The following is a 25842-nucleotide window of genomic DNA, read 5'->3' on the forward strand; positions in this document are numbered from 1 at the left end:
CTTTATCTTTGCGTTAACCACTAATTACCTGCATTTTATCTCTAAGGACATTTTGTTGCACTAGAACGTTGAGAGTTAAGCTTCATTCCATGATTAAATACAGCACAGAACGAATGGGTCCACATAGTCCAGTTGTCCAAACACAAATACATCAGAAGGGCTTGACACAACTTTCAATTAGATTATTTTTATAGGCACTTCATCTTCCATTTAAATAGAAAGTGTAAACTTCTTTATTAACATCCCAGCTCTCATTTTTGGAAATTCAATGGTACCCACTCCTTCAATTGAAATTAAGCATTAATGAAGGGATAGGATAGATGTTACAAGGAGAAAATGGCTTCAATTTAGTTTAATACTTATGTTCTAGTGAAATAGATTTGTAATACACAAAAGGGTGCAGTTTCTATCTTCTCCTTCCTTCCTTTCTAATTCTGATGAAAGGTCTCAGCCTGAAATGTCGTTTTCATTCCCCTCCATAGATACTGCCTGTGAGTTACACCAGCATTTTGTGTCTTACTCTGGATTTCCAGCATCTGCAAGATCTCTTGTGTTTAAAACTGACTTGGTAACGGATAAGAAGAAAATTATTGTGACTTGTACATTAACTTAACCATTGTGCATAGTTCTGCTCATTAAATATTTATAATCTAAAAATAGTCTTTATACAAGTCAATGGAACTGTGAAAATATGAGAGGTACAATAGCAAGCATTTGTTGAAGTCGTATTTAAATTCAAAGTAAATATTATTTGAAAGGTGTAAATTGGATAAGTAGGTGGGTGGTTTAGTGGTTAGCAGCAGATGTAGCAAGGACTGCAAAGATAACACCCATTTCACAATGATTGTCTGTAAACTAACACTTCCGTCTGTAAAATTTACATGAAGTCCATGAAATACTGTCGCTGAAATTGCCAAAATGTGTTTGATTCTGCATGCAACTGTTCTTTTGGCACTTGGCATGAATGGTAAGTGTTTTGTACTGTAGATTATGTTATTTCCTATAGGGTAAAAAATTAAAATCACCGTAAACTAAGAAAGAATCCAAACTAAAGCCATTAACTATATAGCTCTAAGGAACTTGCCGAGACTATGTAGAACAAAAACTGAAGAGAACCTACTCCATTATTTTTGTTTTATGATACTAAATAATTTTGGATAATTAGGAAATCCTAACCCGATTTCCAACTACACATCAGAAAAATTGAGTGATCAATTCCGGTGGATACTTCAATGCTACTTTAACTTCAGATCAAATCTAATGTAAGTTTGGCATGATGCAAAGCAAAATCCTAAAGTGTCTGGTTGTCCAGTTTATCTCTTGGGATATTTTTGAACTTAGATTCTGTTTGAAAAAGCTACGCAATCCAGATAAAGTTTTATTTGCCCAAAATAACAATCTAGCATGTTTAACTGAAGCAGAGAGTAGCTAACATATTGATTGAAAGGTGATTTTAATGGGAATTTTTTTAAAACTAATTGATCAAACCTGAAAAGTATTTATGAATTCCAATTATTGGGACCAAAATAGGATTATGTTATATAATGCCACTCTGAATTTGTCTGAGATCAATATCTCAACTGTACCACAAATGCAAGTAGCAAATGTAGAGTCAGTTCTTACATAGAACATGCCTTATTTAGGTTGTTGAATCATATTAAATCAAATTAGCTGTTAAAAATCTTCAAAAGGCAGTGCCTTAAGAAGATGGCATCCATTGGTTAGGACACTCACCATCTAGGATATGCCTTTTTGTTAATACCATCAGGTATGAGGTACAGGAGCCTGAAGACCCACATTTAGTGTTTTAGGAACAGCTTCCTTTCTAAACGGCCCATGAACATGATTTTCTTATTCCTCTTCTGCACTATTTATTTATTGTAATTTATATTACTTTTTTATGTTTTGTAATGTGCTGGCATTGGAGAGGATCCAGAGGAGGTTCACAAAAATGATTCCAGGAATGAAAAAGGTTAATGTATGAGGAGCATTTGATGGCTCTGGGCCTGTACTCACTGGAGTTTAGAAGAATGGTGGGGGGGGGGGGGGTGAAATCTCATTTAAGCCTATCAAATATTGAAAGGCCTAGATTGAGTGGATGTAGAGAGGATGTTTTCTACAGTGGGTGAGTCTAGGACTGGAGGGCACAGACTCAATTTGAAAGATATCCATTTAGAACAGAGATGAGAGAGAATCTCTTTAGCCAGAGGGTGGTGAATCTGTGGAACTCATTGCCACAGAAGGCTGTGGAGGCCAAGTCAATGAATATACTTAAAGTGGGGTTGATATGTTGCTAGTTAGTCAGGGCATCAAAAGTTACAGGAAGAAGGCAGGAGAATAGGATTGAGAGGGATGATAAATCAGCCATGAATTGTGGAGCAGACTGCATGGGCTGAGTAGCCTATTCTGTCCCTATGTCTTATGGTCGTATGATATTGCTGTCCCAAAACAACAAATTTCATGACATATCTCAGTAATAATAATCCTGATTCTGATCCTGAAAACATGCTGGAAACCTTCAGCATGCCAGGCAGTATCCTTATGGAAAGAGAAACAATTAACATTCCTGGATCTTTCATTTGAACTGGGGAAAGTTATTGCTCATAATCTATGATGTCATTGTTCATACAGTAGACTGATCAACCTATGATTCTTTTTCTGCGGGTTTCAGATGAAGGCTGAATTATTTTCATACTGTATGACATAAGGTCCCTGCAACCTGCTCACAACATGCATTGATGCTTGAGTGTGAATTTAGTTTGGGCTCTTTCCAACCATGTTACTGACATGTGTTTGCTTCATATATGGGTTGACAGTAAGCACTTGCCTTTTAAAGTGACCATAACCTATTAATTTTGAGCTGTAATGTAGGTGATAAATAAGTCTCACCACTAGTTTCTTCCGAACTAGCTCTCATTATGCACGTGGGAAGAAGAGTTGATTTAAATGCTTTTCATTTGAAGTAGCTCGTTCGTTGTTCCAACATTTGCAATGATGTGACTCAATGGATCTTGGCATCATTTCAGTCAGAATCCTATACAGTTGAGGAGAAGGGAGAGTAAAATTCTAGGATATTTTCTGATTTACTTTTCAAGCCTGACAGGATAAGACCCTGAGGCAGGAATTATGTTTAATCTTCAATATGATAATGGAAGCAGAACTAACTGTATAGCCCTCTCTGCATTGTATGTTAAGCATTAGTTAATTGAGGATGACTATCTTTACTGTTTTCTATTATACCACCACATGTGGTTTTTTAAGAACCAGTGTAACCATGCAATAAAGCAATAAAACCTTCTGTCTTTTAAGGATGTGGGGATATTGGCTTATCATCTTCTATTTATTACTAATAGCTAATGACTTGCATTCATTTCTCTGAGTAAATATTGTCCATAAAATCTGTTAAATTAAAATCCCCATAAAATAGCCAGTTTTATTACATTGTTCACATGTTTGTTGGCCACTAGGGTTGAATCAAAAAGGTTCCAAATACCAATATGTGAGCTCTAGCCTGGATTTTAATTAGCCAAATGTTCACATGCATTAGCAGAGGTTTAACAGTCATGTCAGCAAATATTTGTTTTTTGGTCAGGTGCATTGGTCAATAGCAAAGTCACCCAAATCATCTTATTAATTAAGCAAGATATATATAAAGTCCCTTGTATAAAGTCCTGCTTGTGCGATTTATTTTAAATCCTACTAAAACAACTCATATCTGGTCTCATGCTAATTTTGAGAAAAATATACACTGAAGGAAGGTGGTAGTTTACATTTGTCATTGTAGAAGTCATGGAGTCATGGTCATACAAAATGAAAACAGACCCTAAGATCCAACTATTCCGTGTTGACCAAGATTCCCATCTAAGGTAGTCCCATTTACTTGAGTTTGGCTCATTTCCTCCAGGGTTTCCCAACCTGAGGTGCACAGACCTCTTGGTTAATGGTTGGGGTCCATGGCATAAAAAAAACTTTGGGGATCCCTGCAACCTTTCCTACCCCATGTACCTGTCCAAGTATCTTTTTCAATGGCATTAATGTACCTGTCTCAACCACATTTTCAGGCAGCTCACTGCATATAGTGACTACACCCTGGGTGAAAAAGTTTCCCCTTTGAGTCCTGTTAAATCTCTCCCCCTTTCACTTTAAATTTAGGCTGATTTGTTCCTGGTTCCCCAAGAAATAAATTTCTTTCTAAAGAAATAAAATCTATGTATCTTGCATACAGCTCAGAACTACAGAATCTTGCCTGTTTAGTGAGCAAACTTACTGGAATTTAGAATTTAGTATTTAGAAGATTGAGGGGGAATCTTATTGAAACGTATAAAATTCTAAAGGGATTGGACAGGCTAGATGCAGGAAGATTGCTTCCGATGTTGGGGAAGTCCAGAACGAGGGGTCACAGTTTAAGGATAAAGGGGAAGCCTTTTAGGACCGAGATGAGGAAACACTTCTTCACACAGAGAGCGGTGAATCTATGGAATTCTCTGCCACAGGAAACAGTTGATGCCAGTTCATTGGCTATATTTAAGAGGAAGTTAGATATGGCCCTTGTGGCTAAAGGGATCAGGGGGTATGGAGAGGATGCAGGTACAGAGTTTTGAGTTGGATGATCAGCCATGATCATACTGAATGGCGGTGCAGGCTTGAAGGGCCGAATGGCCTACTCCTGCACCTATTTTCTATGTTTCTATGTTTCAAAGGTGAATGTCCTAAACTCCTGTTGAACCTAGGCATTGAATCTAGAAGGTCTGTGTTCTCCTGCTGAAGACTCATGAAGTTTGAAGGAACAGGAGTTTCCTGGTTTCATACCGAAGGGCAAGTCCAAGATCCCTTTGTCTGATTTAATGGAGTTAGTTTAAATATATAGTTTAATTAATCGTGTTCAATGTTTTCATTTATTAACAGTATTTAATATTCACAAATTATTTCTGAAGAGCTTCTCAAAGTTTAAAAAGTTCAGAAGTTCTACGTAAATTTGATGTTCAATGTTTGTCAATGGCATAGCATTGCAAACATTCAAGTTCAAGGACAATTTTGATAACTGGTAACATGGCCTGAGAAGGCAATTTTACTAGCAAAAGCCTTATGCTCCCTCTCACTGCTGGGAGTCAGTTTTCCTGAAGGAAACTGCACATAAGGCTGTACTGGGCAAAAAAGTAGATTTTGTGGGCAAATGATCAGTGAGCTCTAGTGAGGTGCCAGTTTACAGAAAATCCGGTCCAAGCCATTATAGGCCAGGTTTCTATTTCTTTGTTTTTTAGGATTAATAAATACATTTTCAAAGATGTGAGCGATTTCAGAAATTTTGAAAAAGGGACCTGAGTATTACATTTTATCTTCTGCTATTATTTTTATGCGTTTATTTTAATTGGATTTGTTTTCACTTTAGTAGAACTTCCAAACCGTTTGAAACGTCAACATGTCAAAATCAGTGTTTTATCTGCTTCTGGCTCAAACATTGTTTTGCACAGCTTGGGTGTGAAAAATATTCTGAGGTTGATCATGCAATGATAGGTACAGATACAGTTAGTTAATTTACGCAAGGAGTAAAACAACTTGTAATACAAAACTTGGGGTTGGATGTGCACTTATCTTGCATAGATTGGGCTCAGAAAAAAAGAGAGACCTGTCCACTCAGAAATGCTACGTTCATGAATCCCACAGAAAAAAAAAAACATAGTTCTTATGTGATGGGGTACCCAGTTCCCAAATAAAACAAGAATTGGGATTTTCATGCACTTAGCCCCTGTGGTTCCTATTGTTTGCCAGTTGGAATGAGTTTGATTCTTAATAGTTTCACAAAGAAATCTAGCAAAATATTTGTAATCATGTTTATGAATTATCCTCTTTGGGTCCTAAATAATTTAACTGGCTAGCTATCACTCATTCTGTGCAGGTTCTGAAGGGAATGGCATAATCACAATGATCCTACAGCAGTAAACTAGTTTTGTATATGAAGATGAAGGTCTAGAATACAAGAGCAGGGATGTACTGCTCAGGGTTTATAAGGCACTTGTGTCACCTAACCTTGAATATCATGAACAGTTTTGAGTTCTTCATCTAAGAAAAGATATCCTGGCATTGGACAGAGTTCAGAGGAGGTACACAAGGATGATTCTGTGAATGAAAAGGAACGTTTGATAACTCCGTGTCTGTACTCTCTGTAATTTAGAAGGATAAAGGGGGATCTCATTGAATCCCTTCAAATGTTGAAAAGATATTTCCCATAGTGGAGGAGTCTAGGACAAGATAGAGAGGCATGCATTTAAAACAGAGATGCAGAGAGATTTCTTCAGCCAGATGGTAGTGAATTTGTGGAATTGTTTGCACAAACAGTGGTGGAGGCCAGATCGCTGGGTGTGCTTAAGGCAGAGCTTGATAGATTCTTGATGGCATCAAAAGTTACAAAAAGGCTGGGGAGTGGGGCTGAGGAGGGGAAAAAAAGGATCACCCATCATTGATTGCTGGAGCAGACTCAATTCTGCTACTATGTCTTATGGTTTTATGGCCTTATAACTTTAGCCAGATGGAAATAACTCAGCGTTCCTCTAAAAAAAAACATTAACATGTTCCTGTCATAATTAGTAACAAAAATGACTAGTTCCCTATTTATGATTAATTGTATATTCATTCAAACACACTGCCGGTCAATTAAAATCTTACAATCCTGCAAACTTGGTCTTCATATCTGCAACTCTGACCTTATGTACCTCCTCTACCCAACACTGGCAAATCTCCATTCAGCATTGTGGAGTTTTCCTTCCCCACCACTCGAATCTCTTCTAAGATCCTATTAAAATCCCATCCCAATGATTCCTTTTTCTTTGGCTTATGATTCATTGGGACATAATCTTGTGATGAAGGTTGTTACATACTATAAGTTAAATGTTTTGATGTTGTAATATGTGAATCATGTTGTCCATTGAGCATCTAATCTGCTGTTCACTTCCAGCATTGTAATAATAGGTTTGCTGGCCTCGAGTAAACATCAGAGCTTATATAAATTGTTCATGTCATAAAGGATTAGAATTTGTATGGAAGGTCCCAAGACTGCTGGGAATCCTAAAAACATGACTAAGAAGCAATTGCAAGAATAGTTACTATTGTAATGTGAAAGCTTGGTGGGCGATAATGGATCAGCCTAAAGGCTGATTTATACATGTGCATATGGGCTATGCCGCAGCCCTATCCACAGCCCTGATTTTCACTTCTGTGTCGCTCTACACCGTAGCGAGCATGCGTTGGTGTGCGCCAAAACACTAGTTGGCGGTGGGATTTCTATGCCGCTGTGTTGAATTTCTTTGTGAGAGACATGGAGGAGGAAATGCATTTCAAGCATTTTTGCGTGTCGGCAGGTAGATTTGACAATTTGGTTCATCTATTTCGCATTGGTGTACAGACACGGCGGAGAAGAAGCCACCGAAAATGCGATGCTACCAAGCAGATCAATCAGAGTTGTTGCGGTCAACATCTCCGGGATGCGTGAGTTACTTTTTTGAGGAGGTGCATGTCACCCTACGGCATAGGGTACACAGTACCTACAGCGTAGATACGACGCACAAGTATAAATCAGCCTTAAGATTGCTTCGGAGAATAGGAAAATCATCTGGGAGGGGCAACCCATTACCAACTATTTAGTGTCTTGATGAAATTTCCTTGATTATAAAATTTCCCTCTTAGAATTAGTTTGAAGGGTTTTAAAATAAAAATGGACTACACAGTAGCGTAGTGCTTAGCAAGACCCTTTACAGTACTAGCAACCCGGGTTCAATTCTTGCCGCTGTCTGAAAGGAGTTGGTACATTCTCTCCATGACTGCATGGGTTTCCTCCTGGTACTCCAGTTTCCACTCACACTCCAAAGACATACCAGTTGGTAGGTTAATTTGTCATTGTACATTGTTGTGTGATGCGGTTCAAAGGTCCAGAAAGGCCTCTTCTGCGCTGTATCTCAACACATATAAACGTAAGTAAATAAAAGGGTCATAATGAACCTCAGGGTGCAATGTATAAGTGGTATCAATAACAAAGTTCATGCATTATAAATAACAAAGATCCTTGTTTCCAACTCAGATATTTTATGAATTAGAGTAAATGCAAGTTAGATCTGCAAACATAAATAGTTTACTCTGGGCTGAGCTCAGAAAATCACCACACCCTGTATCTGTAGGATTGTTTCCCCATTCCTAAGAGCACCACCATACTTTCCGAAATTCCCCATTGAGTGCATGTTATTTTTTACTTGTAAGTCAACAAATTAAGTTTGTTCATATCTAGTCCTTACAAACACCATGTCTGATTATTATACATTTCATCCACAGTGCTTCCATGTGTAAATAAGTCAAATAAAAACGTCACTGTTGGAGAAGCCGTACTCCTAGACCCAAACTGCACAGACTGTAATGCATCTTCAGTTGAATGGAAATTTTCTTCAAGCTTGATGAACAGCTGCATTTCTTCATATATTGCAATTGAAGAGCCAATTTCTAAAACTATTTTTGGCGCATTTAAGGGTAAAGTGAGAATTCTAAACAAAGGACTTCATTTAAGGCTTTCATCTGTTCGTTTCAACAACACAGGGGACTACACCAGAATTCTTACAACAAGGAATGGAATGGAGCACTGTGTTACCATAACAGTCAATGTACATGAAGGTAAGGATTAAGTACTAAGCTGGAAAGGGCGAATCAATATAATATTATTAACAATAATAATTATTTTTGCAATCAGTGCTTGTTTGCAATTGTTATATAACAATGAGGCATTTTGAAGTACAGTTTTTGTTGTATTGTGACAAACCCCAATTTATATCATACATCATATTTTTCCTGATAAACGTTTAATGCCTTAAAGACTTGTTGGCTTGATAAAACTTTGGCACAGATTTCGGCTGAATTTTGCTATCTTTAACATCAATGAAAATGGGAGAATGTGGTAAAATTCTTCTTTTAATGGTAATTTTTCCATTTTGAGTTATTTCCAAACCATGTGTTATTTATTGATCACAAAGTCTGATGCTTGGGCCTTCCAGCAACCCCCAGACCTTTTACTTTGCTGTCTGTTCATCAGTGAGAGCAATTCAAGGTGACTCATCTTCTTAAATTTCTTCACTTTTTTGCCCACACCAGGAAATCCCCACACAAAAATATCTAGGTCACAATGCTTAAGCAATCTAATCATTTAGTACTTGAAATATACTTTGACTGTAATTAAAATACATTGAAATGAGTTAACATTAAAACTTAACCTTGATTAAGTGAACCTTGATTAAGATATACTTGAACCTTTTGTAAATGCTTGCTTAACTGTTATATAAAATAAGGTATCACTTTTCTGTGCCGCCCCTTTCCTTGTAGCAGTCTAGAGCTTTTCCTATTTACTAGACAGTCTTGCACCCCTTTCACTGCATGTAAAGACTTGTGTTTCTCTCAGTAGCTCTTTTTACAATACCTTTATTGTCTTCCTTATTTGCTCATAATTAAAATGACAATCTCTGTTCTCTCTCTCACTTTGCATTCCATCCACAAACCCCTCTTTTCCATCTCCTCATTTATTTATGTGACCACTCAGGGGAGGGTTTAAAATGCTAAGATCTCTTTTAAATCCTTCTTCACTGAAATTTCTCATTTCTGGATGTTTCACAATCAGAATCAGGTTTGATATTACTGGCATATATTATGAAATTTGTTAACTTTATGGAACAATGAAATACATGATATAATAATCATATAGAAAAGCATATACATGTCTATTTAAAGTTGGCGCTTGGCCAAGTGGTTAAGGCATTGATCTAGTGATCTGAAGGTCGCTAGTTCGAGCCTCAGCTGTTGTGTCCTTGAACAAGGCACTTAACCACACATTGCTCTGCGACGACACCAGTGCCAAGCTGTATCAGCCCTAGTGCCCTTCCCTTGGAAAACATTGGTGGCATGGAGAGGCGAGACTTGCAGCATGGGCAACTGCCGGTTTCCCATACAACCTTGCCCAGGCCTGCGCCCTAGAAACCTTCCAAAGGCACAAATCCATGGTCTTGCGAGACTAACGGATGCCTATTTAAAGTTAAATTAAAATAAGTAGTGCAAAAAAAGAACCAGAAATAAAAAAAGTAGTGAGGTAGTGTTCATGGGTTCAATGTCCATTTAGAAATCAGATGGCAGAGGGAACTATTCCTGAATCATTGAGTGTGTGCCTTCTGGCTTCTTTACCTCCCCTCCAATGGTAGCAATGAGAAGAGGGCATGTCCTGGCTGGTGGGGATCCTTAATGATGGATGCCACCTTTCTAAGGCACCACTCCTTGAAGATGTCTTAGATACTACGGAGGCTAGTACTCATGATGCTGACTGCTTTTACAACTTTCTGTAGCTTCTTTCAGTGCTGTGCAGTAGCAAACCCCGCCCCCATACCAAATGGTGATGCAGCCAGCCAGAACGTAGTAGTATTCAAGTGTTTTGATTTTAAATCAAATCTCCTCAAACTCCAAATGAAATTTGCCTTCTTTATAGCTGCATCAATATGTTGCATCCAGGTTAGGTCCTCAGTGATATTGACACTCAGGAACTCTCCATTTCTGATCCCTGTATGGGGAGTCGTTTGTGTTCCCTTGCCTTATCCTTTCTGAAGTCCATAATCAGCTCTTTGGTCTTGCTGATGTTGAATGCAAGGTTGTTGCTGCGGCACCACTCAAAAATCTGGTATATCTCGCTCCTGGACCCTCTGACCCACTTTTTAACATGACATTTCTCTAGATCAGGTGTTCACGACCATTCTTATGCCATGGATCCTGACCATTAACTGACGTTTCAGTGGACCCCAGGCTGGAAGCCCAGCTCTAACTGCTCATCCTTTAAGTCCAAAACTTCTGAGTAATTTCTCATTTATTGAATCCAATATACTGTTGAACTTGTTTACCATGGTGTATATTTTAATTTTTCTGTCTTTAAGTCCAAGACATAAAGAGAGTAATTTTAATGGAAAATTGGTCCAACCATTGTTTTGCTGGATTTTCTAGACCACACTGAGCATTACCTGATCCCATGTTAGCTTGTTCAACAACAGTTCAAAGATTATCTGATAAAGCGAAGATAATGCCTGGTTTCTTTTTCTGTCCCCACCATTCACTTCATAGCTCTTTTTTTTGTCTTCTCTTCCAAATGGTGTATAGAGCATTGAAATGATTGCTCACTATCCTAGCAGTTCTTCACAATTTCCATCCCCTCCCCTTGCTGACTAGTGCAATATTCTCCCACATTCTTTCAGTTCAAAATCATGTCTTCCTCTGGATTTGATTCATCTCCTTTCTTGCTTCTTCAAAACTCATCCTGTCCTACCTCCTGTTCATTTGAAACTAGCATAACTACCGTAGATTCCGGATTTTAAGCCGCTACTTTTTTCCCACATTTTGAACAGCTTTGAACTTTGCGGCCTATAATCCAGAGCGGCTAATACATGGTTTTTTTTCATGCCGCCTCGTAAACATTTTGCCTCATAACAGTAGACCAATAAAATTGATGAGTAGTTCACAGAGGTCCAATGAAATTGTACGATAAATCAAGCGCACTTTCACAATTAAATTATTGTAAATCAGTCATTTGTACTCACCCTCATCAACATGGAAAACACTCGAAGCATTGTGCTGCCTTATGGCAGTTACTTAGTTTATAATATTTTCGCTTAGTAATTCATTTTCTAGTTAAAGTTAGAAGAGTTTTAACTATATTTGTTTTCTGTACTACATCGCGGGATGCTATGACGTCACACCCGGTTTCGCGGTGTCTTGTGGGAAAATGCCGGTTTGCGATGAAACGGGACGGAGGGAGGGAGCGCATTACGCGAGCGGCTTTGGATCTGAGCGAACGCTGCTTTTAAGTTAAAGGTGATCAATAACTTTTCCTGGTAGGCTGCAATATATATATTTTTTACCAGTCATTAGGAGATATTGGAATGTTGTTCAGTAAAGAAGTATACGCAACGTATATTTAAAAGTAGCCGCGTTACGGGCCCGGTTCGAAAAAAAGCATTTGCAATATGTATTTGTTTTTGTTACCATATGGATTTAATTAAAAGTTAAAAAAATCCTCACGTGTAATATCTTTCTGTGTAAATATCTCATATTACAACGTGGGACACCTGCGGCCGAAAATCCGGTGCGGCCTTTACAATTAAAAAATTGATTTTATTTCTAAAATTAGAGCCAGCGGCTTTTAATCAGGTGCGCTCTGTAGTCCGGAATCTACGGTAATTGCTGGTGAACCAACTTCTCTTCCTGGGTATAACAGCTTCTGTTATTGTATCACTTCCCTCCCTGTATTGTTTCTCTGCTTCCAAATATGCATCATTGCCACTCTTCAAAAATTCAACCCCACTGTCTTGATAAATTGCTGTGTATCTTCATAAAATCTTTTCTATCCAGTTATAAACTTTGTCAGCTCCCCACCTTCCCTAGAGTTTCATGCTTGAACTTCACCTGGTTTGCACTCGTGCCACAGTACAAATGACTCTGAAGACCCATCTCTATCTATCTTTTGAATACCCAGTCCTCCTCCACCGTATCTCCTCTTTATTCAGATTGGCCAAGTTCTTCTTCTACTCCCATTCTTATGTATGTGCACTAAATCAGTTGGAAACGTTACTTTTCCCACTCCTACAGTTGCCTGTCTCCAATGATATTTTCTCTGCACTGCTAATATCATCTGTTGTCAGAATATTAAATTTTACATGAACGTATTGTAAGTTTTACTTGAATTCAAGTTTTACATGAAAGTAAATGTTACATGAATGTACAGTAAATATTTATGTTCATACTATTTTGATCAAATATCACACTGTGTGCTGGTGAACGAGCAGGAATTTCCTGTAACTAAATGTTGAGAAGACTGAAGGCATCCCTTTTGTAGCAGAGGGCTGATTGCTGACTGGTAGCTGAAGACATGGTGTTGTGGGTGCATTTTAACTTCCCTTACTGAGCATGTTATTGACAGGCTGTTGTTCTCACCTCAATAACTCAGTTGCAAGAATATAATCTAATCTAATGTACATTGGAGGTTTAATCCCTTAATAACATGATGTTATTTTCTCACAATCAACAACAATTATTACCCCATAAACTTCAGTAATTATTTTATATGTCAGTAAGGCTGTCATCGTGTGAACAGTACAATTGAAAACTAAAATTAAATTTAAATTGCTCTTGCAAATGCCTCTCCTAATGTGACAATGAAATAAACAACCACACATCCTAAGTACCCACATCTGGCCTTTTTCAACAAAAGAGTAAAGCAATACAAACTTCCAGTGTAGTAGATTTGGTCTTTGGATGACAGTGAGATAGTAAACTGCCTCAGTGACTATCATCTACTGTGATGAAGTGCTTTGACCATTGGTCTGGAAGTATATCAACTCCTGTCTGAGGAGTGACCTGGATCCACTCCAATTTGTCTACCTTCACAAAAGGTCAAAGCAAACGCCATTTCACTGGCCCTACACCAGCTCTGAAACATTTGGTCAATTAAGGTGCAGACATCAGGATGTTTTTCATTGACCACAGATCAGAATTCAACCCTATCATCCAGTCTGAACTTATTGCTAAGCTCTAAGAACTGGGCCTTGATACCTCTCTGTACAACTGGATCCATGATTTCCTCACTAACAGACCCTGTTTGGTACAAGATTATCAACATCTCCTCCACACTCCCCATCAGCACAGGTGTACCACAGGACTTTGTACTTAGCCCGCTGCTCTAATCACATTACATTTGTGATTGTATGGCTAAATACAGCTCTAATGCCATATTGAAGGTTGCTAACAACACTACAGTTGATGGCTGAATCAAAGTTGGTGACATATCTGCCTGTAGGATGGAGGATGAAAATCTGATTGAGTGGTGCAACAACTTCTCACTCGACCTCAGTAAAACTGAAGAGCAGGTATCAATTGCAGAAGGAAAAAGCCAGAGTTCCATGAGCCAGTCCTCATTAGGAGATCGGAGGTGAACGGGGTCAGTAGCTTTAAATATCTTACCATACCAAAGTATCTGTCCTGGGACCAACACTTAACTGCCATCACAAAGAAAGCACAGCAGTGCCTTTGCTTTCTTAAAAATTTGTGTGGATTCAGCATATCCCCAAAAACTTTGACAAATTTCTATAGCTGCATAGTATAATCTAACTGGTTGCATCACAGTCTGGTATAGAAACATCAATGTCGAGGAATGGAAAAGACTATAGAAAGTAGTGGATACAGCCCATTTGATCACAGGCAAATCACTCCCACTGTTGAGGATGCGTACATCCATCATCAAGGACCACCATTTAGTCCATTCTCTCTTTCTGCTACTGTCCTCGCAGAGTAGATAACGAATACTTAGGTCTTCACCACCAACTTCAGGAACAGTAATTACCCTCTAAGCATCAGGCTTCTGAACTGGCATTACATAAATCACCATTGTAATGTATGGACTTATTTCTTTTAAAGAAATGACCACTCCTTCCCCCTTAGTACTACGCATTGATATGATGTTTGTACAAACGTTTGTACATGCACTTTCTATACATGTGCCTTCTCTCCCTCTCTATCATTGCAATGTGAATACACCAGTTAAAGCCATCTCCCACATCCATGCTTTTATTTAATTGATATGTAGTTGTGCACAGACACAACAAATTGGCGACAGGTACGAACCTGGATGTCAGAGAGTATCAGCAACTGCAGGAACAGTTATGGATGAAATAGCGAGAGTTAAACAGCACAAGAAGGCCATCACAGATGCTAATAAACATGTGGGTACAGCGTAGAAATAGTGAAAGATGTGCTGAATTTAAAGTGAAAACAACCTGGTGACAGCTTCAGTGGGAAAGTTGACAAATTTGATAGCGCTAATGAAGGCTGAGAGTGGTATATTGAGAGGGTTGAACTGTATTGTAATGCAAACAATGTGGAGGAGGAAATGAAAGACCCTACACTTCTTAGTTTAATGGTTACAAGGACGCATAGTCTCTTATGCAACCCAGTAATCCCCGAAAAACCAGCAAGCAAGATGTCAGACAAAGTTGCTACAATTTTACAAAATCACTTGAGCCCTAAACTTCTGACAATGGCTGAGAGATTTAGATTTTACAAAAAGAGTCAAATTTTACAAAACCAGTCAAAAGATGAAAGCCTTTCTGAATATATTGCAGAACTATGCAAACCTTCCCAGCACTGTGACTTTAAAGGTGAACTTTCTGATGCATTAAGAGTCAGGCTTGTATGTGGCATGCATAGTCAAAGCATTCAAAGCAGGCTATTATCCAAAAGAGACCTAACCTCAGAACAGGAACTAGTGATTACAATATCATTAGAGACTGCAACAGAGCTACAGAAAAGGTTAGACTGTGAAGTTCACAAAATGTCCCTGAATGGTGCAAAAAGCCAAAGATGTTATCATAAGACCATAACCATAAGGCATTTGAGCATCATTAAGCCATTTGGCCCATTGAGTCTTCGCCGCCATTCAATCATGGCTGATCCTTTTCTTTTCCTCCTCAGCCATGCTCCCCGACCTTCTCCCCATAACCTTTGATGCCATGGCCAATTAAGAACCTATCAATCTCTGTCTTAAATACATCCAACGACCTGGCCTCCATGCCTGTCTGTGGTAAGCAATTCCACAAATTCATCACTATCTGGCTAAGCATCTCCGCATCTCTGTTTTATATGGACACCCCTCTGCAGGATATCCCAGGAACACAGTGTTACCTTGATGACATCATTGTGACTGGCAAGAATGATGAATAGCACCATTAGAACCATGGTAAAATGCTTACCAGGCTGAGTGAGTATGGTCTGTGCGCAAACAGAGAAAAATGTGCGTTTTTCAAGAATGATATCTTATATTGTGGACATGTCATTGACAATCATGGCTTACGTGTCACAGGAGAGGACTAAAGCAGTTCTACAGGCACCCAAATGAGAAAATGTGTCACCAGCCAAGTCAATCTTGGGCCTTGGAAACTACTCCCACCGGTTTCTCACATACATTGCTACAGTGCTGCACACATTGAATGCACTGTTACAGACAGGAGCAAAGCAGGAATGGTAGGAAAGATGTGCAAAGGCCTTCAAGGAAACAAAGAGATTCATAACATAACTGAACTGCGTACTGTTATGACCCATCCCTGCCCACCAGACTGGCTTGTGATGTGTCCTCTTATGGCATTGGAGTCATTTTGTCACACATTATGAAAATGGATCTGAATACCCAAATGTATTTGCTTCAAGATCACTGACTAGCACCAGGCACAACTATGCACAGATTGACTGAGAAGCCCTTAGTCTAGTATGGGGATTAACGTAGTTCTACCACTACCTCTGTGGGCAAAAGTTTATGCTAGTGACAGACCACCAGCCCCTGGTGTCTATTTATAATCTTGGAAAGGGTATTTCAGTAATGACTGCTACCTGGTTACAATGTTGGGCACTATTCATAGGAGCCCACTATTATGATGTAGAGTTCAAGGGTACCAAACAACACAGCAATGCTGATGGCTTATCACGTCTTCCGCTATTGCCAATTGAAGAAGAAAAGTTCTCATATTGTGACCCAGCAGAACTGTTCCATATCACATTGGTAGACCAGTTGTCAATAACAAATTCCAGAATAGAAAGGGAAACAAAGAATAACCCAATATTGTCAAAAGTCTATGAAATCACCATGCACGGATGGCCAGCTCATATTAACCCCCTATGTTTCCAGAGTTCTCAGCAAGATGAGTCCAACTATCTGTATGTCAAAGGATGCTGAAGTATGGATCCTATGTTTTTTGTTCCCTTTAAACTGCACACCAGAGTGGTAGAGAATCTGCATGGAGGACACCTGGGTACAGTCAAGATGAAGAGCTACGTGTGGTGGCTGAGAATAGATAAACCGAATGAAGACTTGGTCAAAAGCTGTTCAGGATGTCAAAGAGTTTGAAATGCACCCCACAGGCACCGTTACACCCAAGGAAGAGGCCATCGTCACCTTGTCAAAGAGAACATATTGACTTCGCTAGGCACTTCATAGACTCCATATTTCTGATTGCTGTGGATGCTCATTTGAAGTGGTCAGAGGTTATACCAATGAAGTCAACCACCTCAGCAAAGACTGTATCCACTCTGAGGACTATCTTCACCAAAAGTGGCTTACCAGAATAAACTGTGAGTGACAACGGACCACAATACATGTCAGAAGAATTCCGACTGTTCATGAATAAAAGTGGTATCGGACATTTCAGGTCTTCACCACCCAGCAACAAATGGGTTAGCTGAAAGTTTTATTCAAACCTTCAAGAAGTCCATTAAAGCGATGGACAAGGAGGACATTTCTCTACAGCACAAGATGGACAATTTTGTTTTTGTGTATTGGAACTCTGTTCATGCGACATTAAATCAAACACCTGAGATCTCGCATAGACCTCCTGAATCCAGACACCTGGAAGGAAGTACAGATTAAACAGTTCAGCCAGTTGCCAAGTGAAGCAACAAGGAGGTTCTAGATTGGACAAGAAGTCCTATAGTGATTATTGAGAAGACAAGTGGGCAACCAGTAGGATAGCTATAAGAACTGGATTACTGATGTATGCTATGGATGTTGGATATCAAACATAGAGATGTCATGTGGACTAGATACTGGATGCTCAACTGAAGAACTCACCTAAGTCGATTGCCTCTAACATATGGATACAGTACAGGCACCAGAGTTACCTCTCAGTGATGCTCATGTCACTGACAGAAAAGTGATACGGGAAACCATGAACGTTATCTTAGGCAAGACACCTGCCAAACCTGATGCCACTCTACAGGTGCAGAGGCACTCTCCTGAAAGAATCAGAGGGCCAGTTGAAAGTCTGAACCTTTAGAACTGTGAAGTTAGTTAATGGACTGTTATTGTGAAAACATGTTTATTTAGAATATAGATTTATGAAAGAGAAATTGAATTTTTTTGTACATATACAGTTTCATGTTGCATTAGTCTAAAGGGGGAGGAAGTGTAATGTATGGATCTATTTCTTTTTGAGCAATGACTCTCCTTAGCACTGCATATTGATCTGCTGTCTGTGCATGCGTATTGTTCTTTCTCTCTCTCTCTCTCATTGCAATGTGATTATAAATACACTAGTTAAAATCATCTCCCACATGTGTGCTTTTATTTAATCAATATGTAGTTGTACACAGACACAACAACCACAACTCTGAACTGATTCTACAACTTAGAGACTCACTTTCAAGGACACTTAACAACTCATGTTCTCAGTATTTTTTTTTATTTGTACAATTTGTCTTGTATCTAGCACAAAGTATAGTATCTAGCACGCTGTATAAGGAATAAAGTAGATGAGCTTGAGGCTCAGTTGGAAATTGGCAAGTACAATGTTGTGGGAATAACAGAGACATGGCTTCAAGCGGACAGGGCCTGGGAAATGAATATTCAAGGATATACATCTTATTGAAAGGACAAACTGACGGGCAGATGGGGTGGGGTGGCTCTGTTGGTGAGGAATGATACTCAGTCCCTTGCGAGGGAGAACATAGAATCAGGGGATGTAGAGTCAGTATGAATAGAACTGAGAAATTCTAAGGGTAGAAAGACCCTAATGGGTGTTATCTACAGGCCCCCAAATAGTAGTCTGGATGTAGGGTGTAAGTTGAATGAAGAGTTAAAATTGGCATGATACAGTTGTCATGGGGGATTTCAACATGCAGGTAGACTGGGAGAATCAGGATGGTACTGGACCCCAAGAAAGGGGGTTTGTGGAGTGCCTCTGAGATGGATTCTTAGAACAGCTTGTACAGGAACCTACCAGGGAGAAGGCAATTCTAGATTTAGAGTTGTGCAATGAACCAGATTTGATCAGGGACCTCGAGGTAAAGAAGCCATTAGTAGGTAATGAACATAATATGATATGTTTTAACCTACAATTTGAGAAGAAGAAGGGAAAATCGGATGTGTCAGTATTACAGTTGAACAAAGGGAACTATGGAGCTATGAGGGAGGAACTGGCCAAAGTTCAATGAAACAAAACCCTAGCAGGGAAGACAGTGGAACAACAATGGCAAGTATTTCTGGGAATAATGCAGAAGGTGCAAGATCAGTTCATTCTAAAGAGGAAGAAAGATCCTAAGGGGAGTAAGGGGAGGCCATGGCTGATGAGGGAAGTAAAGGGCAGTATAAAAATAAAAGAGAAGAAGTATAACATAGCAAAGATGAGCGGGAAACCGGAGGACTGGGAAGCTTTTAAAGAGCAACAGAAGATAACTAAAAAGGCAATACGCCAAGAAAAAATGAGGTACGAAGGTAAACTAGCCAAGAATATAAAGGAGGATAGTAAAAGCTTCTTTAGGTATGTGAATAGCAAAAAAATAGTTAAGACCAAAATTGGGCCATTGAAGACAGAAACGGGTGAATTTATTATGGGGAACAAGAAAATGGCAGATGAGTTGAACAGGTACTTTGGATCTGTCTTACTTGGGAAGACACAAATGATCTCCCAGATGTAATAGTGGCCAAAGGAACTAGGGTAATAGATGAACTGAAGGAAATTTATATTAGGCAAGAAACGGTGTTAGATAGACTGTTGAGTCTGAAGGCTGATAAGTCCCCGGAACCTATGGTTTACATCCCAGGGTACTTAAGGAGGTGGCTCTAGAAATCGTGGATGCATTGGTAATCATTTTCCAATGTTCTATAGATTCAGGAACAGTTCCTGCAGATTGGAGGGTGGCTAATGTTGTCCCACTTTTCAAGAAAGGAGGGAGAGAGAAAACAGGGAATTATAGACCGGTTAGCCCGACGTCAGTGGTGGGAAAGATGCTGGAGTCAATTATAAAAGAGGAAATTACGACACATTTGGAGAGCAGTAGAAGGATCAGTCCGAGTCAGCATGGATTTATGAAGGGGAAATCATGCTTGACTAATCTGGAATTTTTTGAGGATGTAACTATGAAAATTGACAAGTGGATGTAGTGTACCTGGACTTTCAGAAAGCCTTCAATAAAGTCCCACATAGGAGATTAGTGGACAAAATTGGGGCACATGGTATTGGGGGCAGAGTACTGACATGGATTGAAAGTTGGCTGGCTGACAGGAAACAAAGAGTAGCGATTAATGGGTCCCTTTCGGAATGGTAGGCTGTGACCAGTGGGGTACCGCAAGGTTCAGTGCTGGGACCGCAGCTGTTTACAATATACATTAATGATTTAGATGAAGGGATTAAAAGTAACATTAGCAAATGTTATGAGAATGCAGGGTGACTTGGACAGGCTAGATGAGTGGGCGAATGTATGGCAGATGCAGTTTAATGTGGATAAATGTGAGGTTATCCACTTTGGCAGCAAGAACAGGAAGGCAGATTACTATCTAAATGGAGTCAAGTTAGGAAAAGGGGAAGTACAACGAGATCTAGGTGTTCTTGTACATCAGTCAATGAAAGCAAGCATGCAGGTACAGCAGGCAGTGAAGAAAACTAATGGCATGCTGGCCTTTATAACAAGAGGAATTGAGTATAGGAATAAAGAGGTCCTTCTGCAGCTGTACAGAGCCCTGGTGAGACCCCACCTGGAGTATTGTGTGCAGTTTTGGTCTCCAAATTTGAGGAAGGACATTCTTGCTATTGAGGGAGTGCAGCCTAGGTTCACAAGGTTAATTCCTGGAATGACAGGACTGTCATATGTTGAAAGATTGGAGTGACTGGGCTTGTATACACTGGAATTTAGAAGAATGAGAGGGGATCTGATTGAAACATATAAGATTATTAAGGGATCGGACACACTGGAGGCAGGAAGCATGTTCCCGCTGATGGGTGAGTCCAGAACTAGAGGCCACAGTTTAAGAATAAGGGGTAGGCCATTTAGAACAGAGATGCGGAAAAACTTTTTCACCCAGAGAGTGGTGGATATGTGGAATGCTCTGCCCCAGAAGGCAGTGGAGGCCGAGTCTCTGGATGCATTCAAGAGAGAGTTAGATAGAGCTGTTATAGATAGCAGGGTCAAGGGATATGGGGAGAGGGCAGGAACGGGGTACTGATTGTGTATGATCATCCATGATCACAGCGAATGGCGGTGCTGGCTAGAAGGGCTGAATGGCCTACTCCTGTACCTACTGCCTATTGTCTATTGTCTATTGTCTTCTTTTGCACATTGGCTGTTTGTCAATTATTGTTTATATATAGTATTTTCATAAATTCTATTTCTTCATTTTTCTCTAAATCCCTGCAAGAAAATATTGCATACTTGCATTCTTTGATAATTTTTTTTCTATTTATATAGTGCCTTTAGATAGCAAAAATAGTAAATAGTCAATGATCCTGAGACTTTAGGTAGTTTAACTTTTATACATAATTCATAGTTGTTAGTTTTATAAAAAGGGGGAGCAGAATATTGAAGCAGTTTGTTTCTAGTAATTCAGGTGTCACAACCAAGAGCCTAGAACACGAGGCTTCATGCAAAAAATGTTTAGCACTGTAACCCTATTGTTCATAGGCTGCCTGCAGATGCCTTCTGGTAGGGAATAAGGATAGTCAGAACAACCTAGAAGTGAAAAAATGCTTTGATAGAATTTATTGTACACTGTTGATTAATAGCATTGACTAGAGGACTTCAGAATTTCCCAGATGTTAGAGACTATAACTTGATGGTTTTCCCGGATGCAAACAAAATTAATAAACCTGCACAGGTCTATCAGACTGTGTGAGATGAAATTCACCAAGAGACATTGGACAGTCATACATGGTGCAGAGTTTTGGAAGAACCACTGCACAGGCAGGGTCAAAATGCCAGCTTGAGTGTAGATTAGGTTTACATCCAATCTGAGGGTGAACAGATGAGCGTGTGATTCCATTGCTGTAAGTAGTGAGAGAATTACCTCCAATCATATTCTCAAAGTAGAGGATCAAATTGCAGTCTGTAGGAAATATGTATGTTGCCTGAGATGGTTTCTGGAGCTTATTATGTGGAATCTACTCAAGTAACCTCATAGGAAGTCAGAAATATTCCACCCACAGACCGTAAAGAAATAGCCCTCGTCTTGGCCATATGACACAGCCATAGTGGGGTGTGTCAGGAATGGACAGGAGGAGGAGTATAGGAAACTGATACAGGACTTTGTGATATGGTGCAACTCAAACTACCTGCGTCTCAATATCACCAAGACCAAGGAGATGGTGGTGGACTTTAGGAGATCTAGGCCGCATATGGAGCCAGTGATCATTAATGGAGAATGTGTGGAGCAGGTTAAGACCTACAAGTATCTGGGAGTACAGTTAGACGAGAAGCTAGACTGGACTGCCAACACAGATGCCTTGTGCAGGAAGGCACAGAGTCGAATGTACTTCCTAAGAAGGTTGGCGTCATTCAATGTCTGTAGTGAGATGCTGAAGATGTTCTATAGGTCAGTTGTGGAGAGCGCCCTCTTCTTTGTGGTGGCGTGTTGGGGAGGAAGCATTAAGAAGAGGGACGCCTCACGTCTTAATGAGCTGGTAAGGAAGGCGGGCTCTGTCGTGGGCAAAGTACTGGAGAGTTTAACATCGGTAGCTGAGCGAAGGGCGCTGAGTAGGCTACGGTCAATTATAGATAACTCTGAACATCCTCTACATAGCACCATCCAGAGACAGAGAAGCAGTTTCAGCGACAGGTTATTATCGATGCAATGCTCCTCAGACAGGATGAAGAGGTCAATACTCCCCAATGCCATTAGGCTTTACAATTCTACCGCCAGGACTTAAGAACTTTTTAAAGCTATTATTAATGCTTTTTGAGATGGTGATTTAGATGCATATCATATTTTTTTACTGAGTTAAGTATTGTATGTAATTAGTTTTGCTACAACAAGTGTATGGGACATTGGAAAAAAGTTGAATTTCCCCATGGGGATGAATAAAGTATCTATCTATCTATCTATCTATCTATCTGGTGCATCTGCATTACAGATTGACTGGTGGTTTTCAGGTGAATCAGACCCTGAGAAAAATTGTGGTTTCTGGCTTGGTTTGCAACTTGTGATAGGTGAATGTGGTGACCACAGCGACAGTGCTGGGCCAGCAACTGTTCATGATATACAGCACATTAATGAAATGGAAGAGGGGACCAAGTGTAGTGTATCTAAGTTTGCTGCTGATACTGAGTGGGAAAGCAAATTGTGCAGAAGATACAGAGAGTCTGCAGAGAGGTATAGACAGGTTATGTGAGTGGGTACATGTCTGGCAGATGGAGTACAATGTTGGTAAATGCGAGGTCATCGACTTTTGAAGGAAAAATGAAAGAGCAGATTATTATTTACATGGTAAACAATTGCAGGATGCTGCTGTGCAGAGGGACTTGGGAGTACTTGTGCATGAGTCACAAAAGGCTGGTTTGTAGGTGCAGCAGGCTATCAAGAAGGCAAATGGAATGTTGGCCTTCATTGCTAGAGGGATTGAATTTAAGAGCAGGGAGGTTATGCTGCAACTGTACAGGGTACTGGTGAGGCTGCATCTGGAGTGCTACATGCAGTTCTGGTCTCCTTACTTGAGGAAAGATATACTGGCTTTGGAGGCGGTGCACAGGAGGTTCACCAGGTTGATTCCAGAGGGGAGGGGGTTAGACTATGAGGAGAGATTAAGTCACCTGAGACTGTACTTGCTGCAATTCAAAGGAATTAGAGGAGATCTTATAGAAACATATAAAATTATGAAAGGGATAGATAAGAAAGTTGTTTCCCCTGGCAGGTGATACTAGAACTAGGGAACATAACCTCAAGAGTCGGGGGAGTAGATTTAGGATGGAGATGAGGAGGAACGACTTTACCCAGAAAGTGGTGATTGTGTGGAATTCTCTGCCCAATGAAGCAGTGGAGGCTACCTCAGTAAATATATTTAAGACAAGGTTGGATAAATTTTTGCATAGTAGTGGAATTAAGGGTTATGGGGAAAAGGCAGGTAGCTGGAGATGAGTCTCTGGCCAGATCTGCCATGATATTGAATGACAGAGTAGGCTTGATGGGCCAAATGGCCTACTCCTGCTCCTATTTCTTATGTCCTTATGTTCCAGGCCAAGGCTTTGATGAGACCATGTTAGGCAGTTTTTGATTTTTTTTTAACCAAGTCAACATATAGCTGGAAGCAGTGCAAATACTTGATAGTTTCCTAAGTTGAGATTCAAAACTTAAGAAGAATGTTTATTTTTTGTAGTTTAAAATAATTATTCATAACTTCATTGAATATTAGAAAACCTTCAAAGATATTGACACATTCAATATTGATAAATTGTTTCTTCTGGTTGGAGAGTCTAGAAATAGAGGTAAGGGTCTCACAATGAGGAATTGCGCATTGAAGATTAAATTGAGTCTATTTTTTCACTTGTTACTGTAGGCTTTTTGGTGCTTTTGTTAATTAGGGCAAATAACAGTAACAGCTACTGACAAACTATACTTTATTGAAGTTGGTGAATTTTCAACCAATAATGGTGGTGCTATTAACAATATGTTTTAAGTTATATAGTATCAAATAACAAGTTCTTGAAGGAAAAGGAATTATTATATGTACTATAAAACATCTAATTTTTTGGTGTTTTCTATACCTCAATGTTTTCAAAAGTAGGTTTGATAGGTTTTTGAGCACTAAAGGAAATGAGGATGTGGGAAAAAGGGCAGAATATAGGATTAACCATCAGCTTAATGAATGTTAAGCAAGATCAACAAATCTTTGTGTTCTTTTAAGGCAACATGCTTTGGAGTTATAAAAGTTATTTTCAAGGTAAAGATAAAGGAATAGGTGCAGTAATTTTTCTTCAGAAAAGTGGAGCTGATAAATTAAATAACTTGTGTTGAAAAAAATTACTTCATATGTGGCAATAGCTTGACAGATTAACATTGTTTCTTTTATTTTGTGGAAGTTTGCTCCATTTTTCCAAAGCGAAATAAAAGAACAGAATCAGATATCACTAGCCCATGACATGAAATTCGTAGTTTTGCGATAACAGTACATTGCAATATATAAGAAAAAAGAAAAATAGTGTAATAAGACATACATACATGAGTTTACTGTCCATTCAGAAATCTGATGGTAGTAGGGAAGAAGCTGTTTTTTAATTGTTGAGAATGCATCTTCACGTTTTTATACGTCCTCCTCATTGAGAAGAGGGTGATTGGGGTAATTAAAGATGGATGCCACCTTTTTGAGGCATCACCTTTTGAAAATGTCCTTGATGTTGGGGAGGCTAGTGCCCATGATGGAGCTGCTGAGTTTGCAACTTTCTGCAGCTGTTTTCTGATCCTGTACATTGGCCACTCTATACCAGATGCGATGTAACTACGGTAGTTAGAATGCATTCCATGGTACGTTTTTAGAAATTTGTGAGTTTCTTTGGTGTCACAAGAAGTCTCTTCGAACTCCTAACAAAATATAGCTGCTATTGTATCTTCTTTGTAATTGCATCAATATGTTGGCCCAGGATAGGTCTTCAGAGATGTTGACATCCAGGAACTTGAAACTGCTCACCCTTTCCACTGCTGATCCCTTTATGAGCACTGGTGTATGTTCTCTCAACTTCCCTTCTGAAGTCCTTGGTCTTCCTAACGTTGAGTGCTTGGTTGTCGCTTTGATACCATTCAACCAGCTCATGTACCTTACTCCTGTACATCTCCTCATCTGCATCTAATATTCTGCCAACAATAGTTGTGTCATCAGCAAATTTATTGATGGTATCTGAACTACACAGTCATGGGTGTAGAGAGAGTAGAGCAGTGGGCTCGAGGTGCAGTGTCCTTGAGGTGCTGCACTGTTGATTATTAGCAAGGACGAAAGGTTATTTCTTATCTGAACTGACTGTGGTCTCCTGGTGAGAAAGTCAAGGATT

At 39.5% G+C, this 25842-nt stretch overlaps 1 protein-coding gene across 1 annotated transcript in view; it reads left to right on the forward strand.

Moving 5' to 3' along the window:
• Positions 1 to 875: 875 nt before the first annotated feature.
• The window catches only part of LOC140727307 (uncharacterized), a 60475-nt gene continuing 35508 nt past the window's right edge, over positions 876 to 25842 (forward strand). Inside the window, exons 1-2 of the mRNA XM_073044569.1 lie at positions 876 to 967; positions 8320 to 8652. Coding sequence (XP_072900670.1) covers positions 919 to 967; positions 8320 to 8652 — 382 coding nt within the window. The 5' untranslated portion in view covers positions 876 to 918. The remainder of the gene's footprint in view (positions 968 to 8319; positions 8653 to 25842) is intronic.

The sequence above is a fragment of the Hemitrygon akajei genome, chromosome 5 (assembly GCF_048418815.1).
Source record: "Hemitrygon akajei chromosome 5, sHemAka1.3, whole genome shotgun sequence".
In the NCBI taxonomy this organism is placed as follows: domain Eukaryota; kingdom Metazoa; phylum Chordata; class Chondrichthyes; order Myliobatiformes; family Dasyatidae; genus Hemitrygon; species Hemitrygon akajei.